Source organism: Manihot esculenta, chromosome 2, assembly GCF_001659605.2.
Source record: "Manihot esculenta cultivar AM560-2 chromosome 2, M.esculenta_v8, whole genome shotgun sequence".
Taxonomy (NCBI): Eukaryota; Viridiplantae; Streptophyta; class Magnoliopsida; order Malpighiales; family Euphorbiaceae; genus Manihot; species Manihot esculenta.
In genome coordinates this window covers 7070146-7089081 of record NC_035162.2, presented here as the reverse complement: position 1 = coordinate 7089081, position 18936 = coordinate 7070146, and the positions used below count along the sequence as shown (strand labels likewise).

The 18936-nt window shown below is 34.5% G+C and overlaps 2 protein-coding genes across 4 annotated transcripts; both read right to left on the bottom strand.

Annotated features, from left to right (window-relative positions):
- Nucleotides 1-458: 458 nt before the first annotated feature.
- LOC110603707 (N-acetyl-D-glucosamine kinase) lies at nucleotides 459-8490 on the bottom strand. 2 transcript variants are annotated; one of them, XM_021741563.2, is made up of 7 exons: nucleotides 8140-8490; nucleotides 7545-7692; nucleotides 6005-6196; nucleotides 5385-5513; nucleotides 4308-4477; nucleotides 3681-3811; nucleotides 459-833 (listed from the first exon to the last, which is right to left on the bottom strand). In XM_021741563.2, the coding sequence occupies exons 1-7, from the start codon at nucleotides 8348-8350 to the stop codon at nucleotides 753-755; spliced, it is 1062 nt and encodes a 353-aa protein (XP_021597255.1). In that variant the 5' UTR covers nucleotides 8351-8490; the 3' UTR covers nucleotides 459-752. The 2 variants fall into 2 exon arrangements, with proteins under 2 accessions (XP_021597255.1, XP_043810272.1); XM_043954337.1 differs by having other exon boundaries at nucleotides 8136-8271.
- Nucleotides 8491-10824: 2334 nt separating this feature from the next.
- Nucleotides 10825-17267, bottom strand: LOC110608659 (polyamine oxidase 2). Of its 2 annotated transcripts, XM_021747936.2 has the most exons (10): nucleotides 16802-17267; nucleotides 16149-16264; nucleotides 15552-15640; nucleotides 15339-15452; nucleotides 13506-13593; nucleotides 13116-13201; nucleotides 12914-13016; nucleotides 12218-12315; nucleotides 11612-12041; nucleotides 10825-11464 (listed from the first exon to the last, which is right to left on the bottom strand). In XM_021747936.2, exons 1-10 carry the CDS (start codon nucleotides 16842-16844, stop codon nucleotides 11156-11158), a joined length of 1476 nt encoding a protein of 491 aa, XP_021603628.1. In that variant the 5' UTR covers nucleotides 16845-17267; the 3' UTR covers nucleotides 10825-11155. The 2 variants fall into 2 exon arrangements, with proteins under 2 accessions (XP_021603628.1, XP_043810003.1); XM_043954068.1 differs by lacking the exon at nucleotides 15339-15452.
- Between the last annotated feature and the right edge of the window lie 1669 nt (nucleotides 17268-18936).

Below are 18936 nucleotides of genomic sequence, written 5' to 3'. Positions count from 1 at the left end.
AGTTTGTTCAGTAAAAGCCGTAGATACAAGCAGATCCAATAATGGATTAATTTCAAATCGGCCTCGGATTTGTAAAATCCCGATTGGAACTATTGACCAGTCCACATTTTGAACTCCTAAACCGAATTTCTGAAGCCCCCTTCTCCATCTTTTTACAATTGCAAATCTAGTATCTTATTTCATTCGCAAATTACGTCTCTGTGTAAATAAAACATAAATATATAATAATTTCCATACTTTGTGACAAAATTTTCTAATAGATAATATAAATTCTTCTTTTTTGTTTCCTTGGCAATGAAAAAAAAAAATCTATAATGGAAGAGTTTCAATCGATTTTAAATGAATTAAATTAAAATCTAACGCCCCCGAGCCCAGACCGGAACCAGCCCACCAGATACACCCAAGTCCTGTCGAGATGGGAAACAAAAAGAAAAAAGAAAAGAAAAAAAAAGGACCCGGACAAAAAATCACTTTCAATATAATATTGGATGCTGACAAATTGGCAATACAAGTTACAGTTGCAGCATACCATGCAATGCAGCACAAACTGAGACTTCCAACTTTTTTTCCTTCTTTTTCTTTTCAAATCGTTTAAATGCAAGTACATCTACAAAATAAGCCAATTTGGGGAGTAATTTAGGGGAAAAAAAAAATCAACCTAAGCTAATAGAGTCCTCTTATAACATACCAAGAAAAATATGCTTGAACGGCCAATTTATGCACTTGATTCTGTACAACTCAACCCACCTTCGTCATCTTTTGTAATCTTCCTTGCAAGTCTCTTTCATGAAGAAATTCCAGCCCAACAATGCTGCCCCTACTGCAGGCTCCACCTGATGGTGATGCAAGAAATAAAACACATATTATATATAGTAATTGAAATAAGGTAATACATTAATCGATAAGAAGCATAGGAAATTTTCTGTCACGTTTCGAAATAAAAAATGTGCAATTAAAAGCCTGTTTAGGATTACAGTTTAAACTTGCTGTTTAGAAAAGTATCATTATAAATAATATTGGAAAAAATTGTTTAATTGTATCAGAAATTTACTGATTAAATATATCAACATTAATTTATGGCAGCCTCTAAATAACATATTTAAGGAGGTGTTTTCCAAACAACTACTCTAGGAACGATGCCAAATACACTCTAATCATAAGATGCATAGTCATAGCTCGTTACATGATTTGTTCCGCTTCACCTGATCTCCAGTGCATTTAATTGGGCAAGGAATGCCACAACATTCTTTTAATTTGGAGATACATGTATCATAGGATATTTTTTTTAATCTGTCACATACTGCATCTTTCCTCTTTTATTCAAGCTTGATCCGAATTATAATTAATCTCAGCAAGGTCATATTCAAACCTAGTCAGAGTTGAGTCTAGAGCAAAAAGAAGAAAGAAGCAAAACAAATATGGAGATCCAAATCATACTTGCACATAACAAAAAAAAAAGTCGGGGGGCAGGGATCAAATCACACGTCTTCAACCATACTTCCTTTAGCATAATAATAAGAAGATCACATGTATGGCATGCGTTAGAATGGGTGGGATAACTATGATCCTGTTAAGAGTCCTCAAGTAACTTTAACCATAATATATGCTCTAGGAAATTTACCTAAAATGCCCCCTTAATTTTTTTCATTTCCATATTCGATAGCCATTCACAATTTTTTGTTAATTATCAAAATATTAATGGCACTCCAATTTCTAGTTTTGCAAGTCAAATGTTTCTTAGAACTCTAGAAATCTCAATCAGACCTAACCTAAAACAACTAATGTTCTCTCTTCCCAATAGGTTGACCCTACTATTTCTCAAGAAAAATAAAACAAAAGAATTTAACTTGAATTGCAGATTAGTCTTTTCATGCAGATCGAAATTTCTACCGTCTTATGTATCCTCCTAATTTGCATCCCACTAGGTAAATTGCATTTGGAAAGCTAAGCTGCACTAAAAACTTCTATCTTCTTCCCTGGGCAAATTATAAGCCAACCCACCCATGAGGTTAAGACATGTAATTGGCAAGTGATTCATGGAAGAATTACAAAGATGGTTTGTCGCAAGAACAGAGTCTAAACAAGGATCCCTATGTGAACTGCTATAAAAAAATGAGACACTCTTGGTGTATCACAGGCACAGATTAAGTAATCTTCCAACTGACACTTTTATGGAGAGAAAATTAACAAGTTATTGACGAGTGTTAGGGCCAAGATTTGAAGAAGGGAGATCCGGGTTGAGATGAGTTCAGATTAGGGTTGATTAGAGAGAATATAGGTGAAATCGATGGCCTTTTGAAGCCAACATTACTACTGATTCAGTAGCAGTAAGATTGCGGAAGGAAAAAAAAAAGACAGTGGAAATAGAGAAGGGGAGTCTTAAGCACACCGGCGTCACACAAAATCAAAATACTCGATTTCCATTACCAAAGCCCAATAAAATCTATATTACACATATTTGTAGAGGATTATTGTACTCGTTCAACAAGAAAAATACCTCAATAATACAGATCCCCATACTTCCAAATAAGAAGCAAATAAATTCCTAAATAAGAAAAAAAATGTCTTAATAAAATCCAGAAGCTTTGGTACCTTGGAAATCTGTATTTTCCTAAATAGAAATGTAACAAAAATTTATAGTTGAAAACTAAATGTTGAAACTAAGAATTAATATTAATTTCAAAATCTTTTTTCTAGGCATGCATCACGATATTTCTTTTTGTCTAATATGCTTGTTTTAGGCCAATAATTTTTGAGCAATACACTTAAAATATTTACAGGATTTTGTAACCATATATATACATGTTTAGCTTCTTGAGCACAAACACCAATGTATTTAATATATAAAACAGGATATCCAACAGATGATCACTTGTCCTTATTGGATTCCAATTGGACATTTAGCTTAATTGTCTCTAAGGATTTTGGTTTACACATTGGTTTGGATTAAGAGAGTGCACCCCTTATGAAGCCTTAGACACTCCTCCTTTGAGCTAGCTTTTAGGGTAAGTCTCATTTTCTTAAGCTGATATTAGAGCCTCTTCATTCCATGTTTATCTCCATTTCACGCTCCAATTGTTTGGTTTGTTTGGTTCTTAGTGAAGGGGGTGTGTTAAATTTTCACAATTGTTTTAAATAAGGTAACGTGCCCCCAATAAAGCCTTAGACACTCCTTCCTCTTTAAGCTAACTTTTAGGGTGAGTTAAACTTAGTTCATTTTTGAAAAAAACAATGATTAGAAAACAAGATCTGCAGCCATAATGACTTATTACAGGCCAACCGACTTTTGTACTCCTTTCCCTTTCATTTTCTGAATTTTTTGGGGTTATACGAAATTTATTCCCATAATCACAAGTCTTTTTCTTTTAAAAGATCAACGATTAACTATTATAGATTAGAAACATCTTGAACAAAGAACATCAGTAATGAATGAGGAAAACACACAACCAAACATATTTTCAACTCCTAATTATTATATTTGTAGGAATTCTTTCAATCTTCATTCATAAAGTGCATTTAGTTCATTTTCTTTTTGGGCTAGTGTCCACAGCCAAGTTTTGTTCAAATACTGTCATTGAAGAAATTTAACAGAAGATTTGCTGGAAACTGAGCAGTCATTCAAAGAATAAAAAAATAAAAATTAAAAAACTTATGGTGGGAAGAAATTGAATAGTGGTTACCTTTGGCCGAATTGGAAGAGCCCCAGGGTAGTCTTCGGAAATGCAGTTTACAACCTCTTTTCCTATATCCCACCTCTTATTTGCTTCAAGAACACCACCAACCATAACAAGGGGAAAAGAAGCATTTCCATCTATCACAAAAGCATAATAAGATACAAAAACTTCAAGGGAGGTAGAACAACACTAAAAGGCTATCTAGTTACCCATAATTCTTTTAAGTACATATTAACTGTATTCCTAAAATTTAACCGCCTCATATTTGGTGTTCACTGTCCAGAAACATGTAAAAGCCATTCTGAAGGAACTGCTATATCATAATAACTTATGCACTATATGCTCAATATGGATCTGATTGTCAAGGACAAAAATGCAATCCGAAGAAAAATAAACTTAATCACCATGTTCATCCACATTTTGTAATTTGCAACATGTACAATATAAACAGATATCATTGAATTAATTACCCAGCTCATGAGCTTTTTTTTTTCACCAAATACCAGCATAATTATACCATATTTTACTTTAACCAGAATAACCATAAGCGTTTTGAGGTCAACAGGCCTAGTGAACCTTCTATCCCTATTTCATAGTGATCGGAACCAAACCAAAGAATTAACTGAACCACACCTTCACCACATAAGTCAAGTTTTTGAACAACAGCTTTCACACTTAAAGCCAACTCTTCAACTGAATCTTGCAAGATTTTATTTGCTACTTCATCACCTGCCTCTGCACAAGATACAACGACTGGAACTAGAGCTGCAATACGAGCCCAAGATGGATCTGCGTACGTCCACCTATATACCAAAAGATAAAACACAATATGTTATTCCATAACTGGTATTCATTTTATCAAGCACCACATGCACTCCAACCAAAGTAAGAATACTGAAACATAATTTTCTTTTTTCAGTAATTCTTAAAGATTACATAAGAGAAACAATTATTGTATATTTAAAAATATAAACAGGTCCACAAAATTCATTCACTTGAAAGAACCAAGTGATAAAAATTTTAGAAAAGTATTTATGTGAAATTTCTTCAATTTCCTATTTTTTCACTACATCAATCAAAGAAATACTGTACTTGCAAGTTCAAATTATTTTGATGTAAAGAACTAAATTTTCATTTTCAATATTTTCCATCTTCAAGTTATTAGTGTAAATAATTCACCTATCTTATGCTAATAAGACCCTACTTGTAAATATTTCGAATTGTAATTGTCAAGCTGAAACCTAATGAATCACAAGTCTAATTGAGTATTTAAGTTTATAGAATTTAACATATATTTATTTTTATACAATATCTGCATAATAATTTGTGAAATTCAAATGCATTTGAGTTCATGTGGTATCTTAATTCAGAAACTGGTTATGGTGATTTATTTCAGTACTTCAAGTATCACATCATGAAGAGCTCATGCATGAAAATTACAACTTGATTCAGTTCAAGTCAAGTTTCCTGCCTCAAATTTCTCAATCAAGTCCAGTTCAAGTAGTACATCGATGCGGTTTCATTATAATCCTATTAACAATATAAGGAATCACTTAAAGAAAAAAAAAAAAAAAAACCGTTAGATTGAAAAAAAAATCACAATTTACAACAATTTTTCTCTCAATGTATTGAAGATCATCAGAGATCCTAACAACTACTAACTGTGAAAAACAAGAATGAAATGGCACTGATAAGTCTTGGAATGCATACCCAATAAGTTCATCTGGAGAACAAAGATCAAGCTCCTGTAAAATACTATTTGTCAGAATTGTTTCAGGACCACGACCATCATGGGCCCTTACTACTGCTGTTAATGCTTGTGCAGCTATTCCATATCCACTGCAGCAAAACAAAAAATCAGTTAGATGAAACTTCTCTGAAGATACATACTCTCATACTCACATTTAAGGATAAATAAAAATATTATTCATACTAACAAAAGGGATGAGAATAACTTTCTTCAAAATGGTCTTTGAAGATACAAATGGGCAGCTTGATTATTCCATAAGGAAAATAATTTAAAAAGTAAAAATTAGCAAGCACCCAGTACTAGTAATAAGTGAAGCTAGTAGAATTTAGTTTAATGAGAGGAAGAGAAGGTTGAAAATGCAGTTATTTTACCAGCCAAGCTCTTCAACTACATGCTGGCTTTTAGAACCTTAACAAGAGCTTTCCAATAAGTCAAGGATTTAATGCAAGCACCTTACTAAAGCTTATTTCTTTTCTTCATTGCCATGCATAAAATTATACTGGGGCATCACTATGAGAGGGAGAACAGGAGAGAGAATAGAGAAAGAGAAGAAAAAGAAATGGGGAAATCAAATATATACCTTCCCCAATCACCTAAGATGGGTCCAGCACCTGCAGCCCGAGCTTCTCTACCATCTTCTGTGAATCCATAAGCAATAGTGCCAGTACCAGCAATTAAAACGCAGCCATGAAGCTTTCCCATTGTCCCACTTGCCAATGCTGCCACAGCATCATTTTGGACATATAGCTTAACATGAATTGGGAATATATCCCTGCACAAATCAAGTTATAGCAGATTTAAGAAATGACTATGTTGAAGTTAAAAAGAAAATGACGGGGACAATAAAAATGTAAATATGTAAAGAGCAGAATTACAATAATTCAGAGGCAAAATTTTTCATGCATCTTGCTTAGTCTTTCTTATCATGGTTCTAGCTATAATTCTAACTTTTTTTTTATGTATATTTTTTAAAGCCTATATGGAAAGCAAACATATTTCAAGTGCTTAGATCATATAATCCCAATGTCACCTGGCAAGTATTTTATGCATACTCCCAATCATAGAAATTATTTTACTTCTGCATTGATTTCATGGTCGTTTTCTTAGAGGTCTCATTATTAACCTTTCTTGTTCAAGGACTTAACTCCAAACTTTATTATGGGAATAACCGAGCTGGTTAAATCAATAAAGTGCACTAAACAAACTTGACTTAAGCTCAATCAAGCTTTGCTTTCACGCTTGATGCTTGTAACACTCAAATTAGTTTTCATTAAAAGTTTAGGTGAACTAACTTATTTAGTAATATATATTGGATTAGCACTTTAGTCTTCATAAGTTATCATTTAAATATATATGAAATAAAACAAGAAAACTTCAACACTCAAGAGACACCCATTGAGCATTGAAATAATGGAAGGAAGCTCCACTAACTACTCAAACTACTCGAGTTCAAACTCCAATCAATCAAAACAAAGTCAAATTCAGGTATTTGGCATCTCAAGCATGAGCATCCTGACTCATTTACTCCCCAACATTCACTATGGTCTGTAAAAATTTTGGACATTTAAAGGGGTTGCAAACAGGAGTTTAAGAAACCAAAATAAAACATATTTTGGAATTGGAGAGGATGTCATGTAGTCAAACAAAATCAGCCACAAACTCTATAATGTTTTCAAATAATTAGCAAAATGACTAAAATAAAAAGAAAATCAATAATTGAATTACATGTAAAAGCTATTAATTCAGTAACACCAAAATGAATGTATTATCAAACAACAGAACATGACTTACTTGAAAGAGTTGGCAAAGAGGGGGGGCCAATTGTTAGCAGTTGAGGTTGTAAAGTCACGATGGAAATATCAAATTGGGAGACTAATTTTCAACATGTAATACCTAAGTTGCTGAAGCAATATCAAAAAATTGAAACTTAAAAGGCCTACCATTTTCTAGAGGATGTATAGCAAAAGGCAGAGTCACGTATAGAATTATAGATCAAACATTTCTAAAGCTTAAAACTCCATAATTTGACAGGAAACAATTATTTGCCTATTATTTCAGATATTGTTAATGTGTGCGCGTGCAGGGAAAATGATGTAAACTGTCAGTATTAGAAAGCAAACCTAAGCCAATTTAAAATTCTTTGTTCATCTGTTGGATGATTAACACCTGAAACTGCTAGACAAACAGCTTGAACTGCGGAGCGATTGGAGCCTGATTTTGAAAGGGCATCTGCCATAACTTGCTCCAATGTCTCTCTAGCAGCAGTTTCTGTAGCATGTAAAATACAAAAGGACTAAGAATCAAAATTGTTAGAGTAATGATAATGCTCTTCAGCTCAGATAGCACCCATCCATTTCACTACTTAACAACCTACGTATAAACAACACCTACACACATTACATACATCTCTGGCCCGAAATTCCATTGTGTTCGTACAAAACAACTCATTGCTGCCACTTATAGATACATAAATTATTTAAACAAATTACAGAGAGCAGTCCTGCATGCAAGCAATGCAAAAGGAAACATTATATAGCATGTAATGTAGCCAATTTACCATTAATGATAATAAATTAAGCTTTTACTCCATCTTATTAGTCTAGAAAAGCAACAGCGGCAGCCAGCAGAGAAAGTAAATAAAACCCTTGAACAAAATGCCAGAGCAATTGAAATTTGAAACTGAATATAGAAAAGTCACAGAAGAAACGTACTGACCACCAACACTGTTGTGGTTGGAGCAACCGGCGACTGCACGCGCAAGGACGGGAAGTGGGTCCGGGAGAGGATTGGAGAAAGGTAGGACTGGCATGCATATACAGACGGTGGATGTTGTCCCGCCGTCCAATCCTAAAATCACCGGCCGGTCCTCGGACACCGGAGTTTCGTGTTCGAAGTCCCAGATTTCGCCATTTCTATAGCGCTTCATCACTGCTCTCTCCAATCAAATCAATCTTATGAAAGTCCCAATAGAACACAGAAGTGACAAATTGACACATAAGATCCAAGGCCATAAGGATTCTGGCGTTAATAAAGAGGGCGATGTTTTCGCTTTTCTCTTTTTTTTTGGTAAAAAAAAAAGATTAAATATTTGGTTTGGAATTTGATTCGGACGGCCAGATCAGCCAAACGCTAGAGGTTTAGTTGGATACTTCCAATTTCACTGTATCACTTATTTTTTTAAGGAAAAAAAAAATCATGAGTCTGTATTTAATTATATTAACAAAATACTTGTGTTTCTTAAAATAAAATTTTGAGAGTAATCTCTGAAATTTTCATTTTTTATTCAATGAAATTTATGAAGAACAATTATTAGTTATCTAAATTAAGGAAAAAATTTAATAATTTATCTCTATTTTAAAATTATTCAATTATAATATTTATGTATTTTATAAAATTAAATTATTAAGTTTTTATTAATAAATTATTAATCAATTTATTTTATTTTTTAAATAAAGTGATTAAATAGTATAAATATTAATATTATAAAACTAAATATATATAAGCAAAATTATATCAATATAATAATATAAAAATTCAAGGTGATTAATAATTTTTTTAATAAAATAATTAAAAATTTTGATTTTATAAAATATTGAAACTTTTAATTAAGTGATTTTAAAATATAAATAAACTAATAAAATTTGAAAAAAAAAATCTCAATTTAATAATATTATTTATGTGTACATAACTTCCAAACAAAATATTAAGCGGAGTATGTTTGGATATTACTGGTTGGTTGGTGTAGTGGGGTCCACCTTCCTAGTCACAACATATTGCGACTGCACTGCAGCAGTGTCTACGTCTCTTCCATTCTGCATTGCATTGTCGTTGCAGTTCAGCCATTTACAAGACCACCTTGTTGATCAGTGAGTTAATCTTCTCCCTCTCTTTTTCTTTTCTTAAAATTCAAGTAATTTGCTTTTCGTTGTTCTGTTCATTTAATCCTTTTTCCATGATGAGGAAAGAGGAGGAAGAGAGCACAAATGGTGGGGAGCCAATCGGCAGTTCTGTGAGAATGAAGAACAAAAAGAAGTTGGAGATCTACATGCAAATGGGGTTTTTATGAAAACGACTGAAGTTGAAGTAAAGCTCGATGAGGGAAATATCTTCATTAAGAGAGGGGTTACATCTTAATTCTGAGGTTTAAGTCCTTGTATGTTTTGTTGTAATTTATGTTCATCTATACTTAGCTGTTCCATGCTTGAAGAATCTGATCCCGTCGAAAGCTTCAGCTCAATTCATTGACTGGCTGCAGTTCATTGGATTTATATATCAAACACCTTCTGATCATTCATTTATTTACTGGTCTACTTTATTCTCCCCTCATTTTGCAGCCAACTTTACCCGGCTATTTAGCTTTCACCATGATCTGCTTCCAAAGGCCTAATAGTTCAGAGGACCATCTCTTCTTTTGGATGCTTTTCCTACTTGTACTTCCAGGCTGGGCTATCCATGATATTAAAAGAAGAGCAGAGGCAGAAAGGAGTAGTTTCAGGAAAATATGAGAGAAATTTTAGCATCATTTCATTATACAATAGATATATTACAGGCGGATTTATATTTATGATGGTTTTTTGCTTTTTTTGAAATTCATATGTGTTGTCATTTTTTTTTAAATGAGTTCGAGTTAAATGAAATTAAGTATTCGATTTTTATGAAAAGAATAAATACTAATTGAAAGCACTTTACTTTTTAATGAGATCGAGTTAAATAAGATTACGTGTTCGATTCTTATGAATAGAGTAAATATTAATTGAAAGCACTTTACTCCTTAATTGATCAACTAATGCAAATAAAATTTAATTTCAATTTTGTCAGTTTAAAATAGCTGTTGTTCTAGGGAAAAGTGAAAAAGTAAAAAAAATAAAGCTTTATGGTTTTGAGTTTTGATAAATCAAAGATCAAAACTCAAATTATACTATTCTACTTAAATTTTTTTTTTTTCCTTTATACTTAGTAATATAAAATTTGATCGATATGTAATTGTTGCTCAGCCACATTATTGTTTGAGTGACTAAGCATCACAAATTGTTCAGAAAAGACAAGTAATTGTGAAATGCATTAAGGCTTAAGCTTCTTTTTATCTTATTAATGAGATTTGTTACTTCTATTTTTAGCCTAATAAATTTCTGAAATTAATATTCAAAAAATCCTCCAATATCTATTTAAGGAATCTCTATTTCCACAACTACAATTGTTAATCATATAGACTAACGATTGTTGAAGGGTTAATTAATAATCCATATAATTTTTATTAATTAAGATCAATTTTGTAACAGAAAATCTGGTTTTAATGGGTAAGAGAAATTTTTATATTATTTCAAATTAAAAGTTAAGTGACTCTTAGCCTAAATTAGATATCATGGCTGAAATCAACAAAGGTTAAACAAAAGGGCAATAAGAAAGGGAATAGAATAATAGCATAATAATTAAAATTCAATTTTAAGGAGACAAAGTCTATCAACTAGCTTTAGAATAAGTCACAAAGCTGACACAATATACTGTTTTGTCTGTCCAAATAATAATTGCTAAGTATGCTAAACAGGGGGGAGACTTCACATGAACCAATGTGACTAGTTTTAGTCTCAAGGAAACAATAATTTCCCAGACTGCCCCCATCAAAATGGCAATAATGTGTCAGCCCTCATCCCATGTTCAACATTTATCTGCTACATGCTTTTACATATTATTACCTTCGTACTATAGAATAGAGCCACCCTGACCAGGCAAGTTACATACGAGAGATCAAGAGCGGAACAGATACTGATGCCTCCTCACCCATGACTGGCTGGAATAAGTCTAACTCGCCATATCGCTCCAGAACTCGCATCCGGCAATCTTCCGCAGCCATCAGTCCTGTTGAGAATGCACCGTGCACTGACCCTGGGTAGTTCGTACTTGTTGCCTCTCCTGCAAAGAATAGGTTATCTACAGGGATCCTTAGCCTTTCATACAGATCATGGGAATTGCCTACTGTATCGTAGCTATAGGAACCGAGTGAGTTGATATCTGAGCCCCAGTGAGAAACAAGATACTGAATCTGCATTATAAACCAATTGAAATAAAAAAAAATAAAAAAAAATAAAGGAAAGGGTTATGACTTCTATATTTTTGAGACAGGACCAGAAAAGATGCTCAAGAATTTGAACTCTTTTAAGTTGCAAAACCATATTAGAACTGAAATTACCGGTGCAGATGCTTCAGGTAGGATCTTCTTGAGTTGCAAGAAAGCAAAATTGGCAGCTGCTTCATCAGACATTTTCTCGATGTCTTTGGCCAGCTGTCCAGCAGGCATATAAACAAGAACAGAATGACCGGTAGCTTTGTGTAGATTTAGGAAGTAGCTGCAGCTGTAAGATGTCTCTGCAACCACTCCCAAGAACTCTACATTTGGCCAGAACACCTTGTCAAAGTGCAATGCAATCTTATTCTCAATTCCCACCCCGAGATCGTTAATGGCTTTTTCTTTCCAATCTGGAAGCTTAGGTTCAAAAGTTATGGCCCTGGATTTCAGCACTCCAAGAGGAGCAGCAACAATAGCAGCATCTGCCACAAATGTCCTCCCGTTTTCAGTTGATACCTTTACACCATTATAATGCCTAACAATTCTTGTTACTCTAGAAAACAAAAAATGAGAGAAGGGATTAAAATCGATATTAATTAGAAATATACTTGCACAAAATGTGCATGCATCACATGCATGTACGTGCACACACAAGCTTCAAGTATATTTTTACAAGTGTCAATCAGACCAGAATAAAAAATGTCAGTGATGAACATAATTGACTTGTACCTGTGTCCTAGGCGGATATCAAGTCCTTTGGCAAGTGTGTTTACAACAGGAAGGTAGCCCCTCACCATAAGCCCATGCCCACCTGGAAGCAGTTCTTCCTGAAATAAGGTGAAATGATGCCAGTGTCAACAAATAATATCAGAAGTCTACTAAAAGCTAGCAGTGACTCGGAAAGCCAACAGATAATCAACTAAGAGGGAGTTTGAAGACACAACTAGATATAAAGTTATTCATATCAAGATACGAAGTGCTACAAAATGATGTCTAGCACCTGTGCAAGCATCTCTCATAACCCATTCAATTAAGCAACAGAGAACTAATATTTCAGAGTGTGGATCAATTTGTAAAATACAGTAGATAATGTATTTGCATTTCCATTGTACACATCATTACTTCACTTTTGCCGTGGGATCCAGCATTCTTAGCTGTCCCTACCTGTAAACATTATAGCAAGATTGCTAACCAACAAACAATATTTCAGGGAATCCAAATGTCATTATTAATATAAAAAATACCTACCAGTTACTTCTAAATTTCTGTGAAATAATTGCAATTAGCACGTATAAGATCCAATTCTAACACATGCCTGGGGCCCACCTCCAACACAATTTCTTGTTTGTTTTCATTCTATTTGTGATGATACAGCACATGGCCAGGATTCACAATAATTTAAATTGCTGATACGAAACAATTTACCTGATCCCAACTCTTGAGTGAGATGGTATCAGCATCAGCAGCAAACCAGCCTTCCATTCTACACAAGTACCATTGAAGCACCTTATGGGCAAGCCCCTCCAACCTGCACCGTAGAAACATTTCATTGAATTATGTTCCGAGTTCAACAACCATATGAATTAGAAGAATAAGCTACTTCAACAAGTTATTATTCTCATCAAACCTTAATTCTGGTATTCTTTCAAAAACAATTGAGAAAGCGCTGATTATGGACATGTCTTCACTGTATTCCAGTCTTACTTTCTCTGTCTGCATTTTGAAACATGAAGGAAAGTAAGGAAATGCTAATAACACAAATAGAAGGCCATTATTCTCTTGTGGCCTAAGGGTGAAACTTAGAAAGTGACATGGGGAATTATCCACAAGCATAAATAGCAAATCAAATCTCTTTGTACATGCAAGAAATACACCACCAAAAAAGAAACAAGAAGAGTATGATTATGGGATACAAAATTCAAAGAGGTTCTAGTGACAAACTGAAGCAGTAGTAAAGAAAATAGAGCATTATAGAATTAGAAAGCAGAAAAATCGAAGGAATGGAAGAAGAAAATACCTCTTGTAAGATTCTCTCAAAAGTTTCGCCAACCTTAGATACCAGTTCTTGAGGAACCTGATTCCCATCCATATCAAATAGAGCATAGCTGCAGAAACATTAAAACATTATCAAGCAATAGCAGTGCCACAGGCTTTGAAATAGGAGAATTAAGTTTGTTAAAGAAAATCAAGGACTAATGACTAAAGAAATATGATAAACATTGTTTGCTTCCCTCAATTTTAAAGATGATTAGGTATAGCAATTGTAGCAAACTACCACTTACTTTGAGGCCATTGGCAGACCTGTAGGCAGGTTTGTTTCCTAAGCTAGTGCCATGACAGTTTTGGCATGGATGGTTGAGTTAATGGTGCCAAGATGATACTCAAGAAATTACACACTACATCATGGAGAAATTTGGACAAAAGGAATACACCAAAGAAGATGGAAATGAAGGTAGAATCCAAAGATAAAGCAACTTTCAACCCCTTGCCCCCATGGCCCACGCCCCTACGGTTTGAATGGCAAGAAAATCTAATTGATGAAAGTTTGTTTGATATTATTCACATTTATATTTTTGACATTTGAGTAAGTTAACAAATAGGGGTATAACGTTACTTTAGGCATTTTCCTCATATCCCTCCTCCAAAAGAATATGGACTGAAAGGATCCTACTATCACCTCAGTTTTCCCTCTCCCACCTATTTTTTTCCTGCCTCCCAAACAATGGACAAGGAATCTTTTTACAAAATTCTGTTCCTTCTTTACCCTCCACATTCTCATGCCTTCTGTACACACCATTAGAATCTTCAACAAGAAACCCATTAGAGAAAGGCAACATGAAAAGCCAAGATCATCAAATGCATCATGCTCAAAATAAGACCATTTTTTACCACAAGATAATAAAGTACTAGTTGCATTACTAGGAAAACCAAGAAAGTGGATAGAAATGTAGATCCTCCATTGCTTTCTGAAATTCCACCGAAGCATACTTCAGATGACACGACAAATGACCACAGCGTTAGATTTGTTAAGATGAAACTTATCACATTAGCAAAAACAAGATGCTTTTGGCATTGAGTGTGGCGCTTGAAGATTTGGATCACAAATTATTAAAGCTTAATTACAAGATAAGCAATGACCAAAATTATATTTCATGAGTGGAAGGTCTGTACTTTAAGAAAAGGACAAAATAACTGAGCGTAAGCATCAATTTAAAGATCTAAAGATTAAAGCCAACTAATAAAGATGCTATGCACATGCTAACTTGAACTGAGGCAGGTCAGAGAGCTGATTAAATAAAGAAATTTCAATAGCCTTTTAATAGTGTGGAGCAGAGGAGATAGAACTACAAATCCTGCAACTGCTTCTGTATATCCAGTAAAAAAAAAATAGAACAAGAAAAACCCACAAAACCAATATCACCTTGGTGAAAACAATTAAACCTTTAAATGAAAAGGAAAAGCAAATTCAATATACTATTGCAGCAAAAAAAGTTGAGCTTGTAACGGATCAGCCCAACATACAGCTCCAAACTGGAAAACTTTTCCAAATTCTGAGAATGTCAAAGATACATTAACAAGTTAAAATCTAACCAACAATAGTAAAGACGGAAAAAGCAGCAAACCCCAATGCTAGGACTCAACAAATCAAATATTATACTATTCGGGCATTATAAACCTCAGCCAACTTTTAACCAAACAGGCGAGAATGACAAACAATACAAATTCAGAAAACTAAAACAAAAGGCAAGTTTGATAATTTATATTTAAAAAATGCAAAATTTTCAGGGCAAATTTCATAGAAGCAAGTTAATCAGGAATTTAAAATTAAATACCGGTAATATTGATTTACCTTTCAAGATCATGGTCATACAACACAGAATTGTCACCACTAGTTCGATACAAAGGTAGTCCCAACCTCCCAATTAGAGGGGCCAAGGGATTTTCTTTGCAGACACCATGCAACCTGGAATATGATCATTTAGCTACCCCTTTTAAAAACCTACATATACATATATAAGGAGAAATAATATTAATACACCTCAGGAGAAAAAAGAAGTTTTACCATGATGCACCCAGGTCAACAGGAAAACCAAATGAGAAATCAGTGTGGACTCGACCACCTAGTCTGTCACGAGATTCCAACAACACAACCTGACAGAAAAATCATCACATGAGAAATGCATATCCATATTGTCGCACCTCAAAGAACAGTACTATGAATAATTCATGAATGCATGCCCCAAGAATAATGCTTTACATGTAAACATGTCCCCACAGTAATTGACGCAGATGCAGTAGTGATATGTAATATGGTGGAATTCTAGGCACATGTTTGGTGATTCATGCGGAAAACTAGCATTTGACATCCAAACAGTGACAAAACTAACACATTCCTATATTGCTTGCTGCAATAACAAATTAGCCCACTTCCGGTATGAATTTGGAGCCTACATCAATGTTAGAGGTGCCAGGCAGCTACAAGATCCACCAACAAACCAAAATACAAGTGGAAACGTGCGTTACATGTCAGTGAGCAGACACATGACATGAGCAAGTTTATCATGCGGCTTATGCTGGTAGGAGAATCTCAGTCGCATCTTTTATTTAACTAGTTCATCGGTATGGGAAAGGCTGTAAAATATTGCATTGCCATGCATACCTGAAACGAAGCATCATGAAGAGCACGAGCAGCCGCTACTCCAGCAACACCACCACCTATCACTATCACAGATGGCGAGGCCGCTTGCCTCCTCCCATCATTCGAATAACAAAGAGCTGCACCATAAATTCGCAACTAAAATTTCAATCATCAGACGACAAACTATTGCTATCTAATAAATCAAATTTTAAACAATAGTTTATTTCATTTATAATCGATATTTGCAAAGTCGCATATCCATAATAAATTGGCACTATCAACCGTCAACTTATTCTCTTTGCTGAGTATGCATCACGACATCATTCACTTATAAGATTCTCTTTATCTTAGTTTCATCCATGACTCAAACCAAATAACATAATTTTCTTTTAGAAAAAAAAAAATAAGACAAATAAAGAGTACCCAGGGGGAAAAAGAATAAGGCAAATAATCCCACTTAGCTCTAACATTTGAAAAGTTTACCAACATGTTCACAGTGATCCATCAGCACGCATTAGGATAAAAAGCTCGCTAATCCTGTATACAGCTCAAGCACACTAGCTAATACATATATAAAAAGAGTAAACAAAAACAATAATGACCCACCGACAAATAAAATTAATTAACCAATAATAGTAATCAATTTCGAAAAGAATAAAACGAAATCGACAAACCTCTACGCAATTGCTGGCGATTACTCCTGAATCCAGACTCCATGATTCAATAATAACGGACGATCAAAGTTAGAATTAGGAATTGGATTACTGCTAATTGACGATGACGATGAAGACGACGATGAAAAATCTATATTTATATTACACAATTGAGAATGGGATGATGGAGAAAATTGAGGAGAATAATGAAGAAAAAATATCAACAATCGCGTTAAGCAATGGTTCGAATTCGACGACAGGAAATAGTAACCCAGCTTTCCCAACCAGTTCATGCAGATTTCTTTCTTTTACCAATTTCTTCCCCTCGAATCTGATCCAATTTCCAAAAAACCGGACAACTAGAGGAATAGAAAGGTGAAATCTTTGAAGCAGGAGAACTGATCAGCAAAGGAAACGTAAATCGGAGAAGGGAAATCGAAATTTCTAGAGAATCAGATTTTCAAGCTGTGTATTGTTGAAATCTGCTTTTCCTTAGGTAGGGCGTTTTTATAGAGTTGTTTGGGCCAGCCCATCCTATTGTCGGTACTCGCTCGCGTGTATAATCTTCCTTTACTCGCCAATTTAGAAGTCAGGCGTGTTACCGATTAAGTTATTTTTTATTTCCTAATTGGATACGCGCTTACTTTAATGGTGGGAACTGTGGAGTTGGACACTAAGACTGCGTTTGGTTGGAGAAGAAAATAGGAAATGAAAAAGAATGGATGAGAAAAAGACAGAAGGGAAAGCAAAGAAGGCTTTTACCTTTGTTTAGTTGAATAGAAAAGGAAATATAACTTTATTTTTTAAATAAATTTAATATTATGGGGATCCGTTTGGATACTCCCTTAAATCCTTAATTAAATATAAGGGTAAAGTATAATTTAGTCCCTCTGGTTTAGTGAAATATAACCTTTCGTCCCTCTGTTTTAAAAAACCTTCAATTTAGTCCCTGTGATTTTTAAAAACTATAACATTAGTCCCTCCCGTTAGATTTTCAGTTAAATCACCGTTAATTTTAATTAAAAAGACTAAAATACCCATTCTCTCTCCTTCCTCTTCCTCTTCCTCTTCCTCTTCCTCTTCTTCTCCTTCTTCTTCTCCTTCCCCATCTCCTTCTTCTTCTTTTTCTTCTTCTTCTTCTTCTTCTTCTTCTCTTTTCCGATCTCTCTCCTTCCTCTTCTTCTTCTGCAACCCAGTACTCTACCAAGAATCTATTCAAATAAACAAAGACCAAAAAGATGAAGCAAGAACAGAACCCCGAGGTGAAGATGGTGGAGTGGTTGAAAATCTTTAATCTTTCTTGTTTTTGTTGGTTTCTCTCTTGTTCTTGCTTATTTGCAAAGGAAGCTGTGCTGGGTTGAGTTTTAAGATAAGAATCATTTTAGAGAGAGAGAAAGAGAGGTTTGGGGATTTAAAGCGTTAGATTTGTCACAAAATTCACTTACTGGTAGCTTACCTCCAAGCCTGTTTCAGCTTCAGAACCTGACAAAGCTTCTCTTAATTGCTAACGACATTTTCGGTTCGATTCCTCCTGAGGTGGGAAACTGTGTCTCTCTTATTCGTCTTCGGCTTGTTAATAACAGAATCAGTGGAGAAATTCCAAAAGAAATCGGGCTCCTGAAAAACCTCAGTTTCCTCGACTTGTCTGAAAACCATATTGGTGGAACGCTGCCAGCAGAAATTGGCAATTGCAATGAGCTGCAGATGCTGAACTTAAGCAACAATACCCTTCGAGGCACTCTGCCTAGCTCTTTATCTTCTTTGACAAGGCTTGAGGTATTGGATCTTTCTGTAAATCAATTTGTGGGTGAAATTCCAAGTGGTTTTGGCAAACTTAGTTCACTCAACAGACTCATCCTCAACAAGAACTCTCTGTTTAGAGCAATCCCTTCCTCTCTTGGCCATTGTTTGAGCCTTCAACTTCTTGATCTTAGTAGCAATGCACTATCTGGCATGATCCCAGTGGAACTTTTTGATATTGAAGGTCTTGATATTGCTTTGAATTTGAGTTGTAATGCACTCACTGGGACGATTCCACCCCAGATTTCTGCTCTGAACAAATTATCCATTCTTGATCTCTCACACAATGATTCTTGTTTTATCTACGCTGGCAGGGATAGAGCACTTTGTTTCCTAGAATTTTTGGTCATGAGGCT

Excerpts from the sequence above, each read along its gene's own strand:
- LOC110603707 (XM_021741563.2), bottom strand. The coding sequence starts at position 8,350 with ATGAAGCGCTATAGAAATGGCGAAATCTGGGACTTCGAACACGAAACT. Across the intron at positions 6,197-7,544 it reads AGAATTTTAAATTGGCTTAG|GGATATATTCCCAATTCATG; the intron begins GTTTGCTTTCTA and ends TGATTTGTGCAG. Across the intron at positions 834-3,680 it reads CTCTTCCAATTCGGCCAAAG|GTGGAGCCTGCAGTAGGGGC; the intron begins GTAACCACTATT and ends CATCACCATCAG.
- LOC110608659 (XM_021747936.2), bottom strand. The coding sequence starts at position 16,844 with ATGGAGTCTGGATTCAGGAGTAATCGCCAGCAATTGCGTAGAG. Across the intron at positions 13,594-15,338 it reads TATGACCATGATCTTGAAAG|CTATGCTCTATTTGATATGG; the intron begins GTAAATCAATAT and ends ATGTTTCTGCAG. Across the intron at positions 13,017-13,115 it reads GAAAGAATACCAGAATTAAG|GTTGGAGGGGCTTGCCCATA; the intron begins GTTTGATGAGAA and ends TCTACGGTGCAG.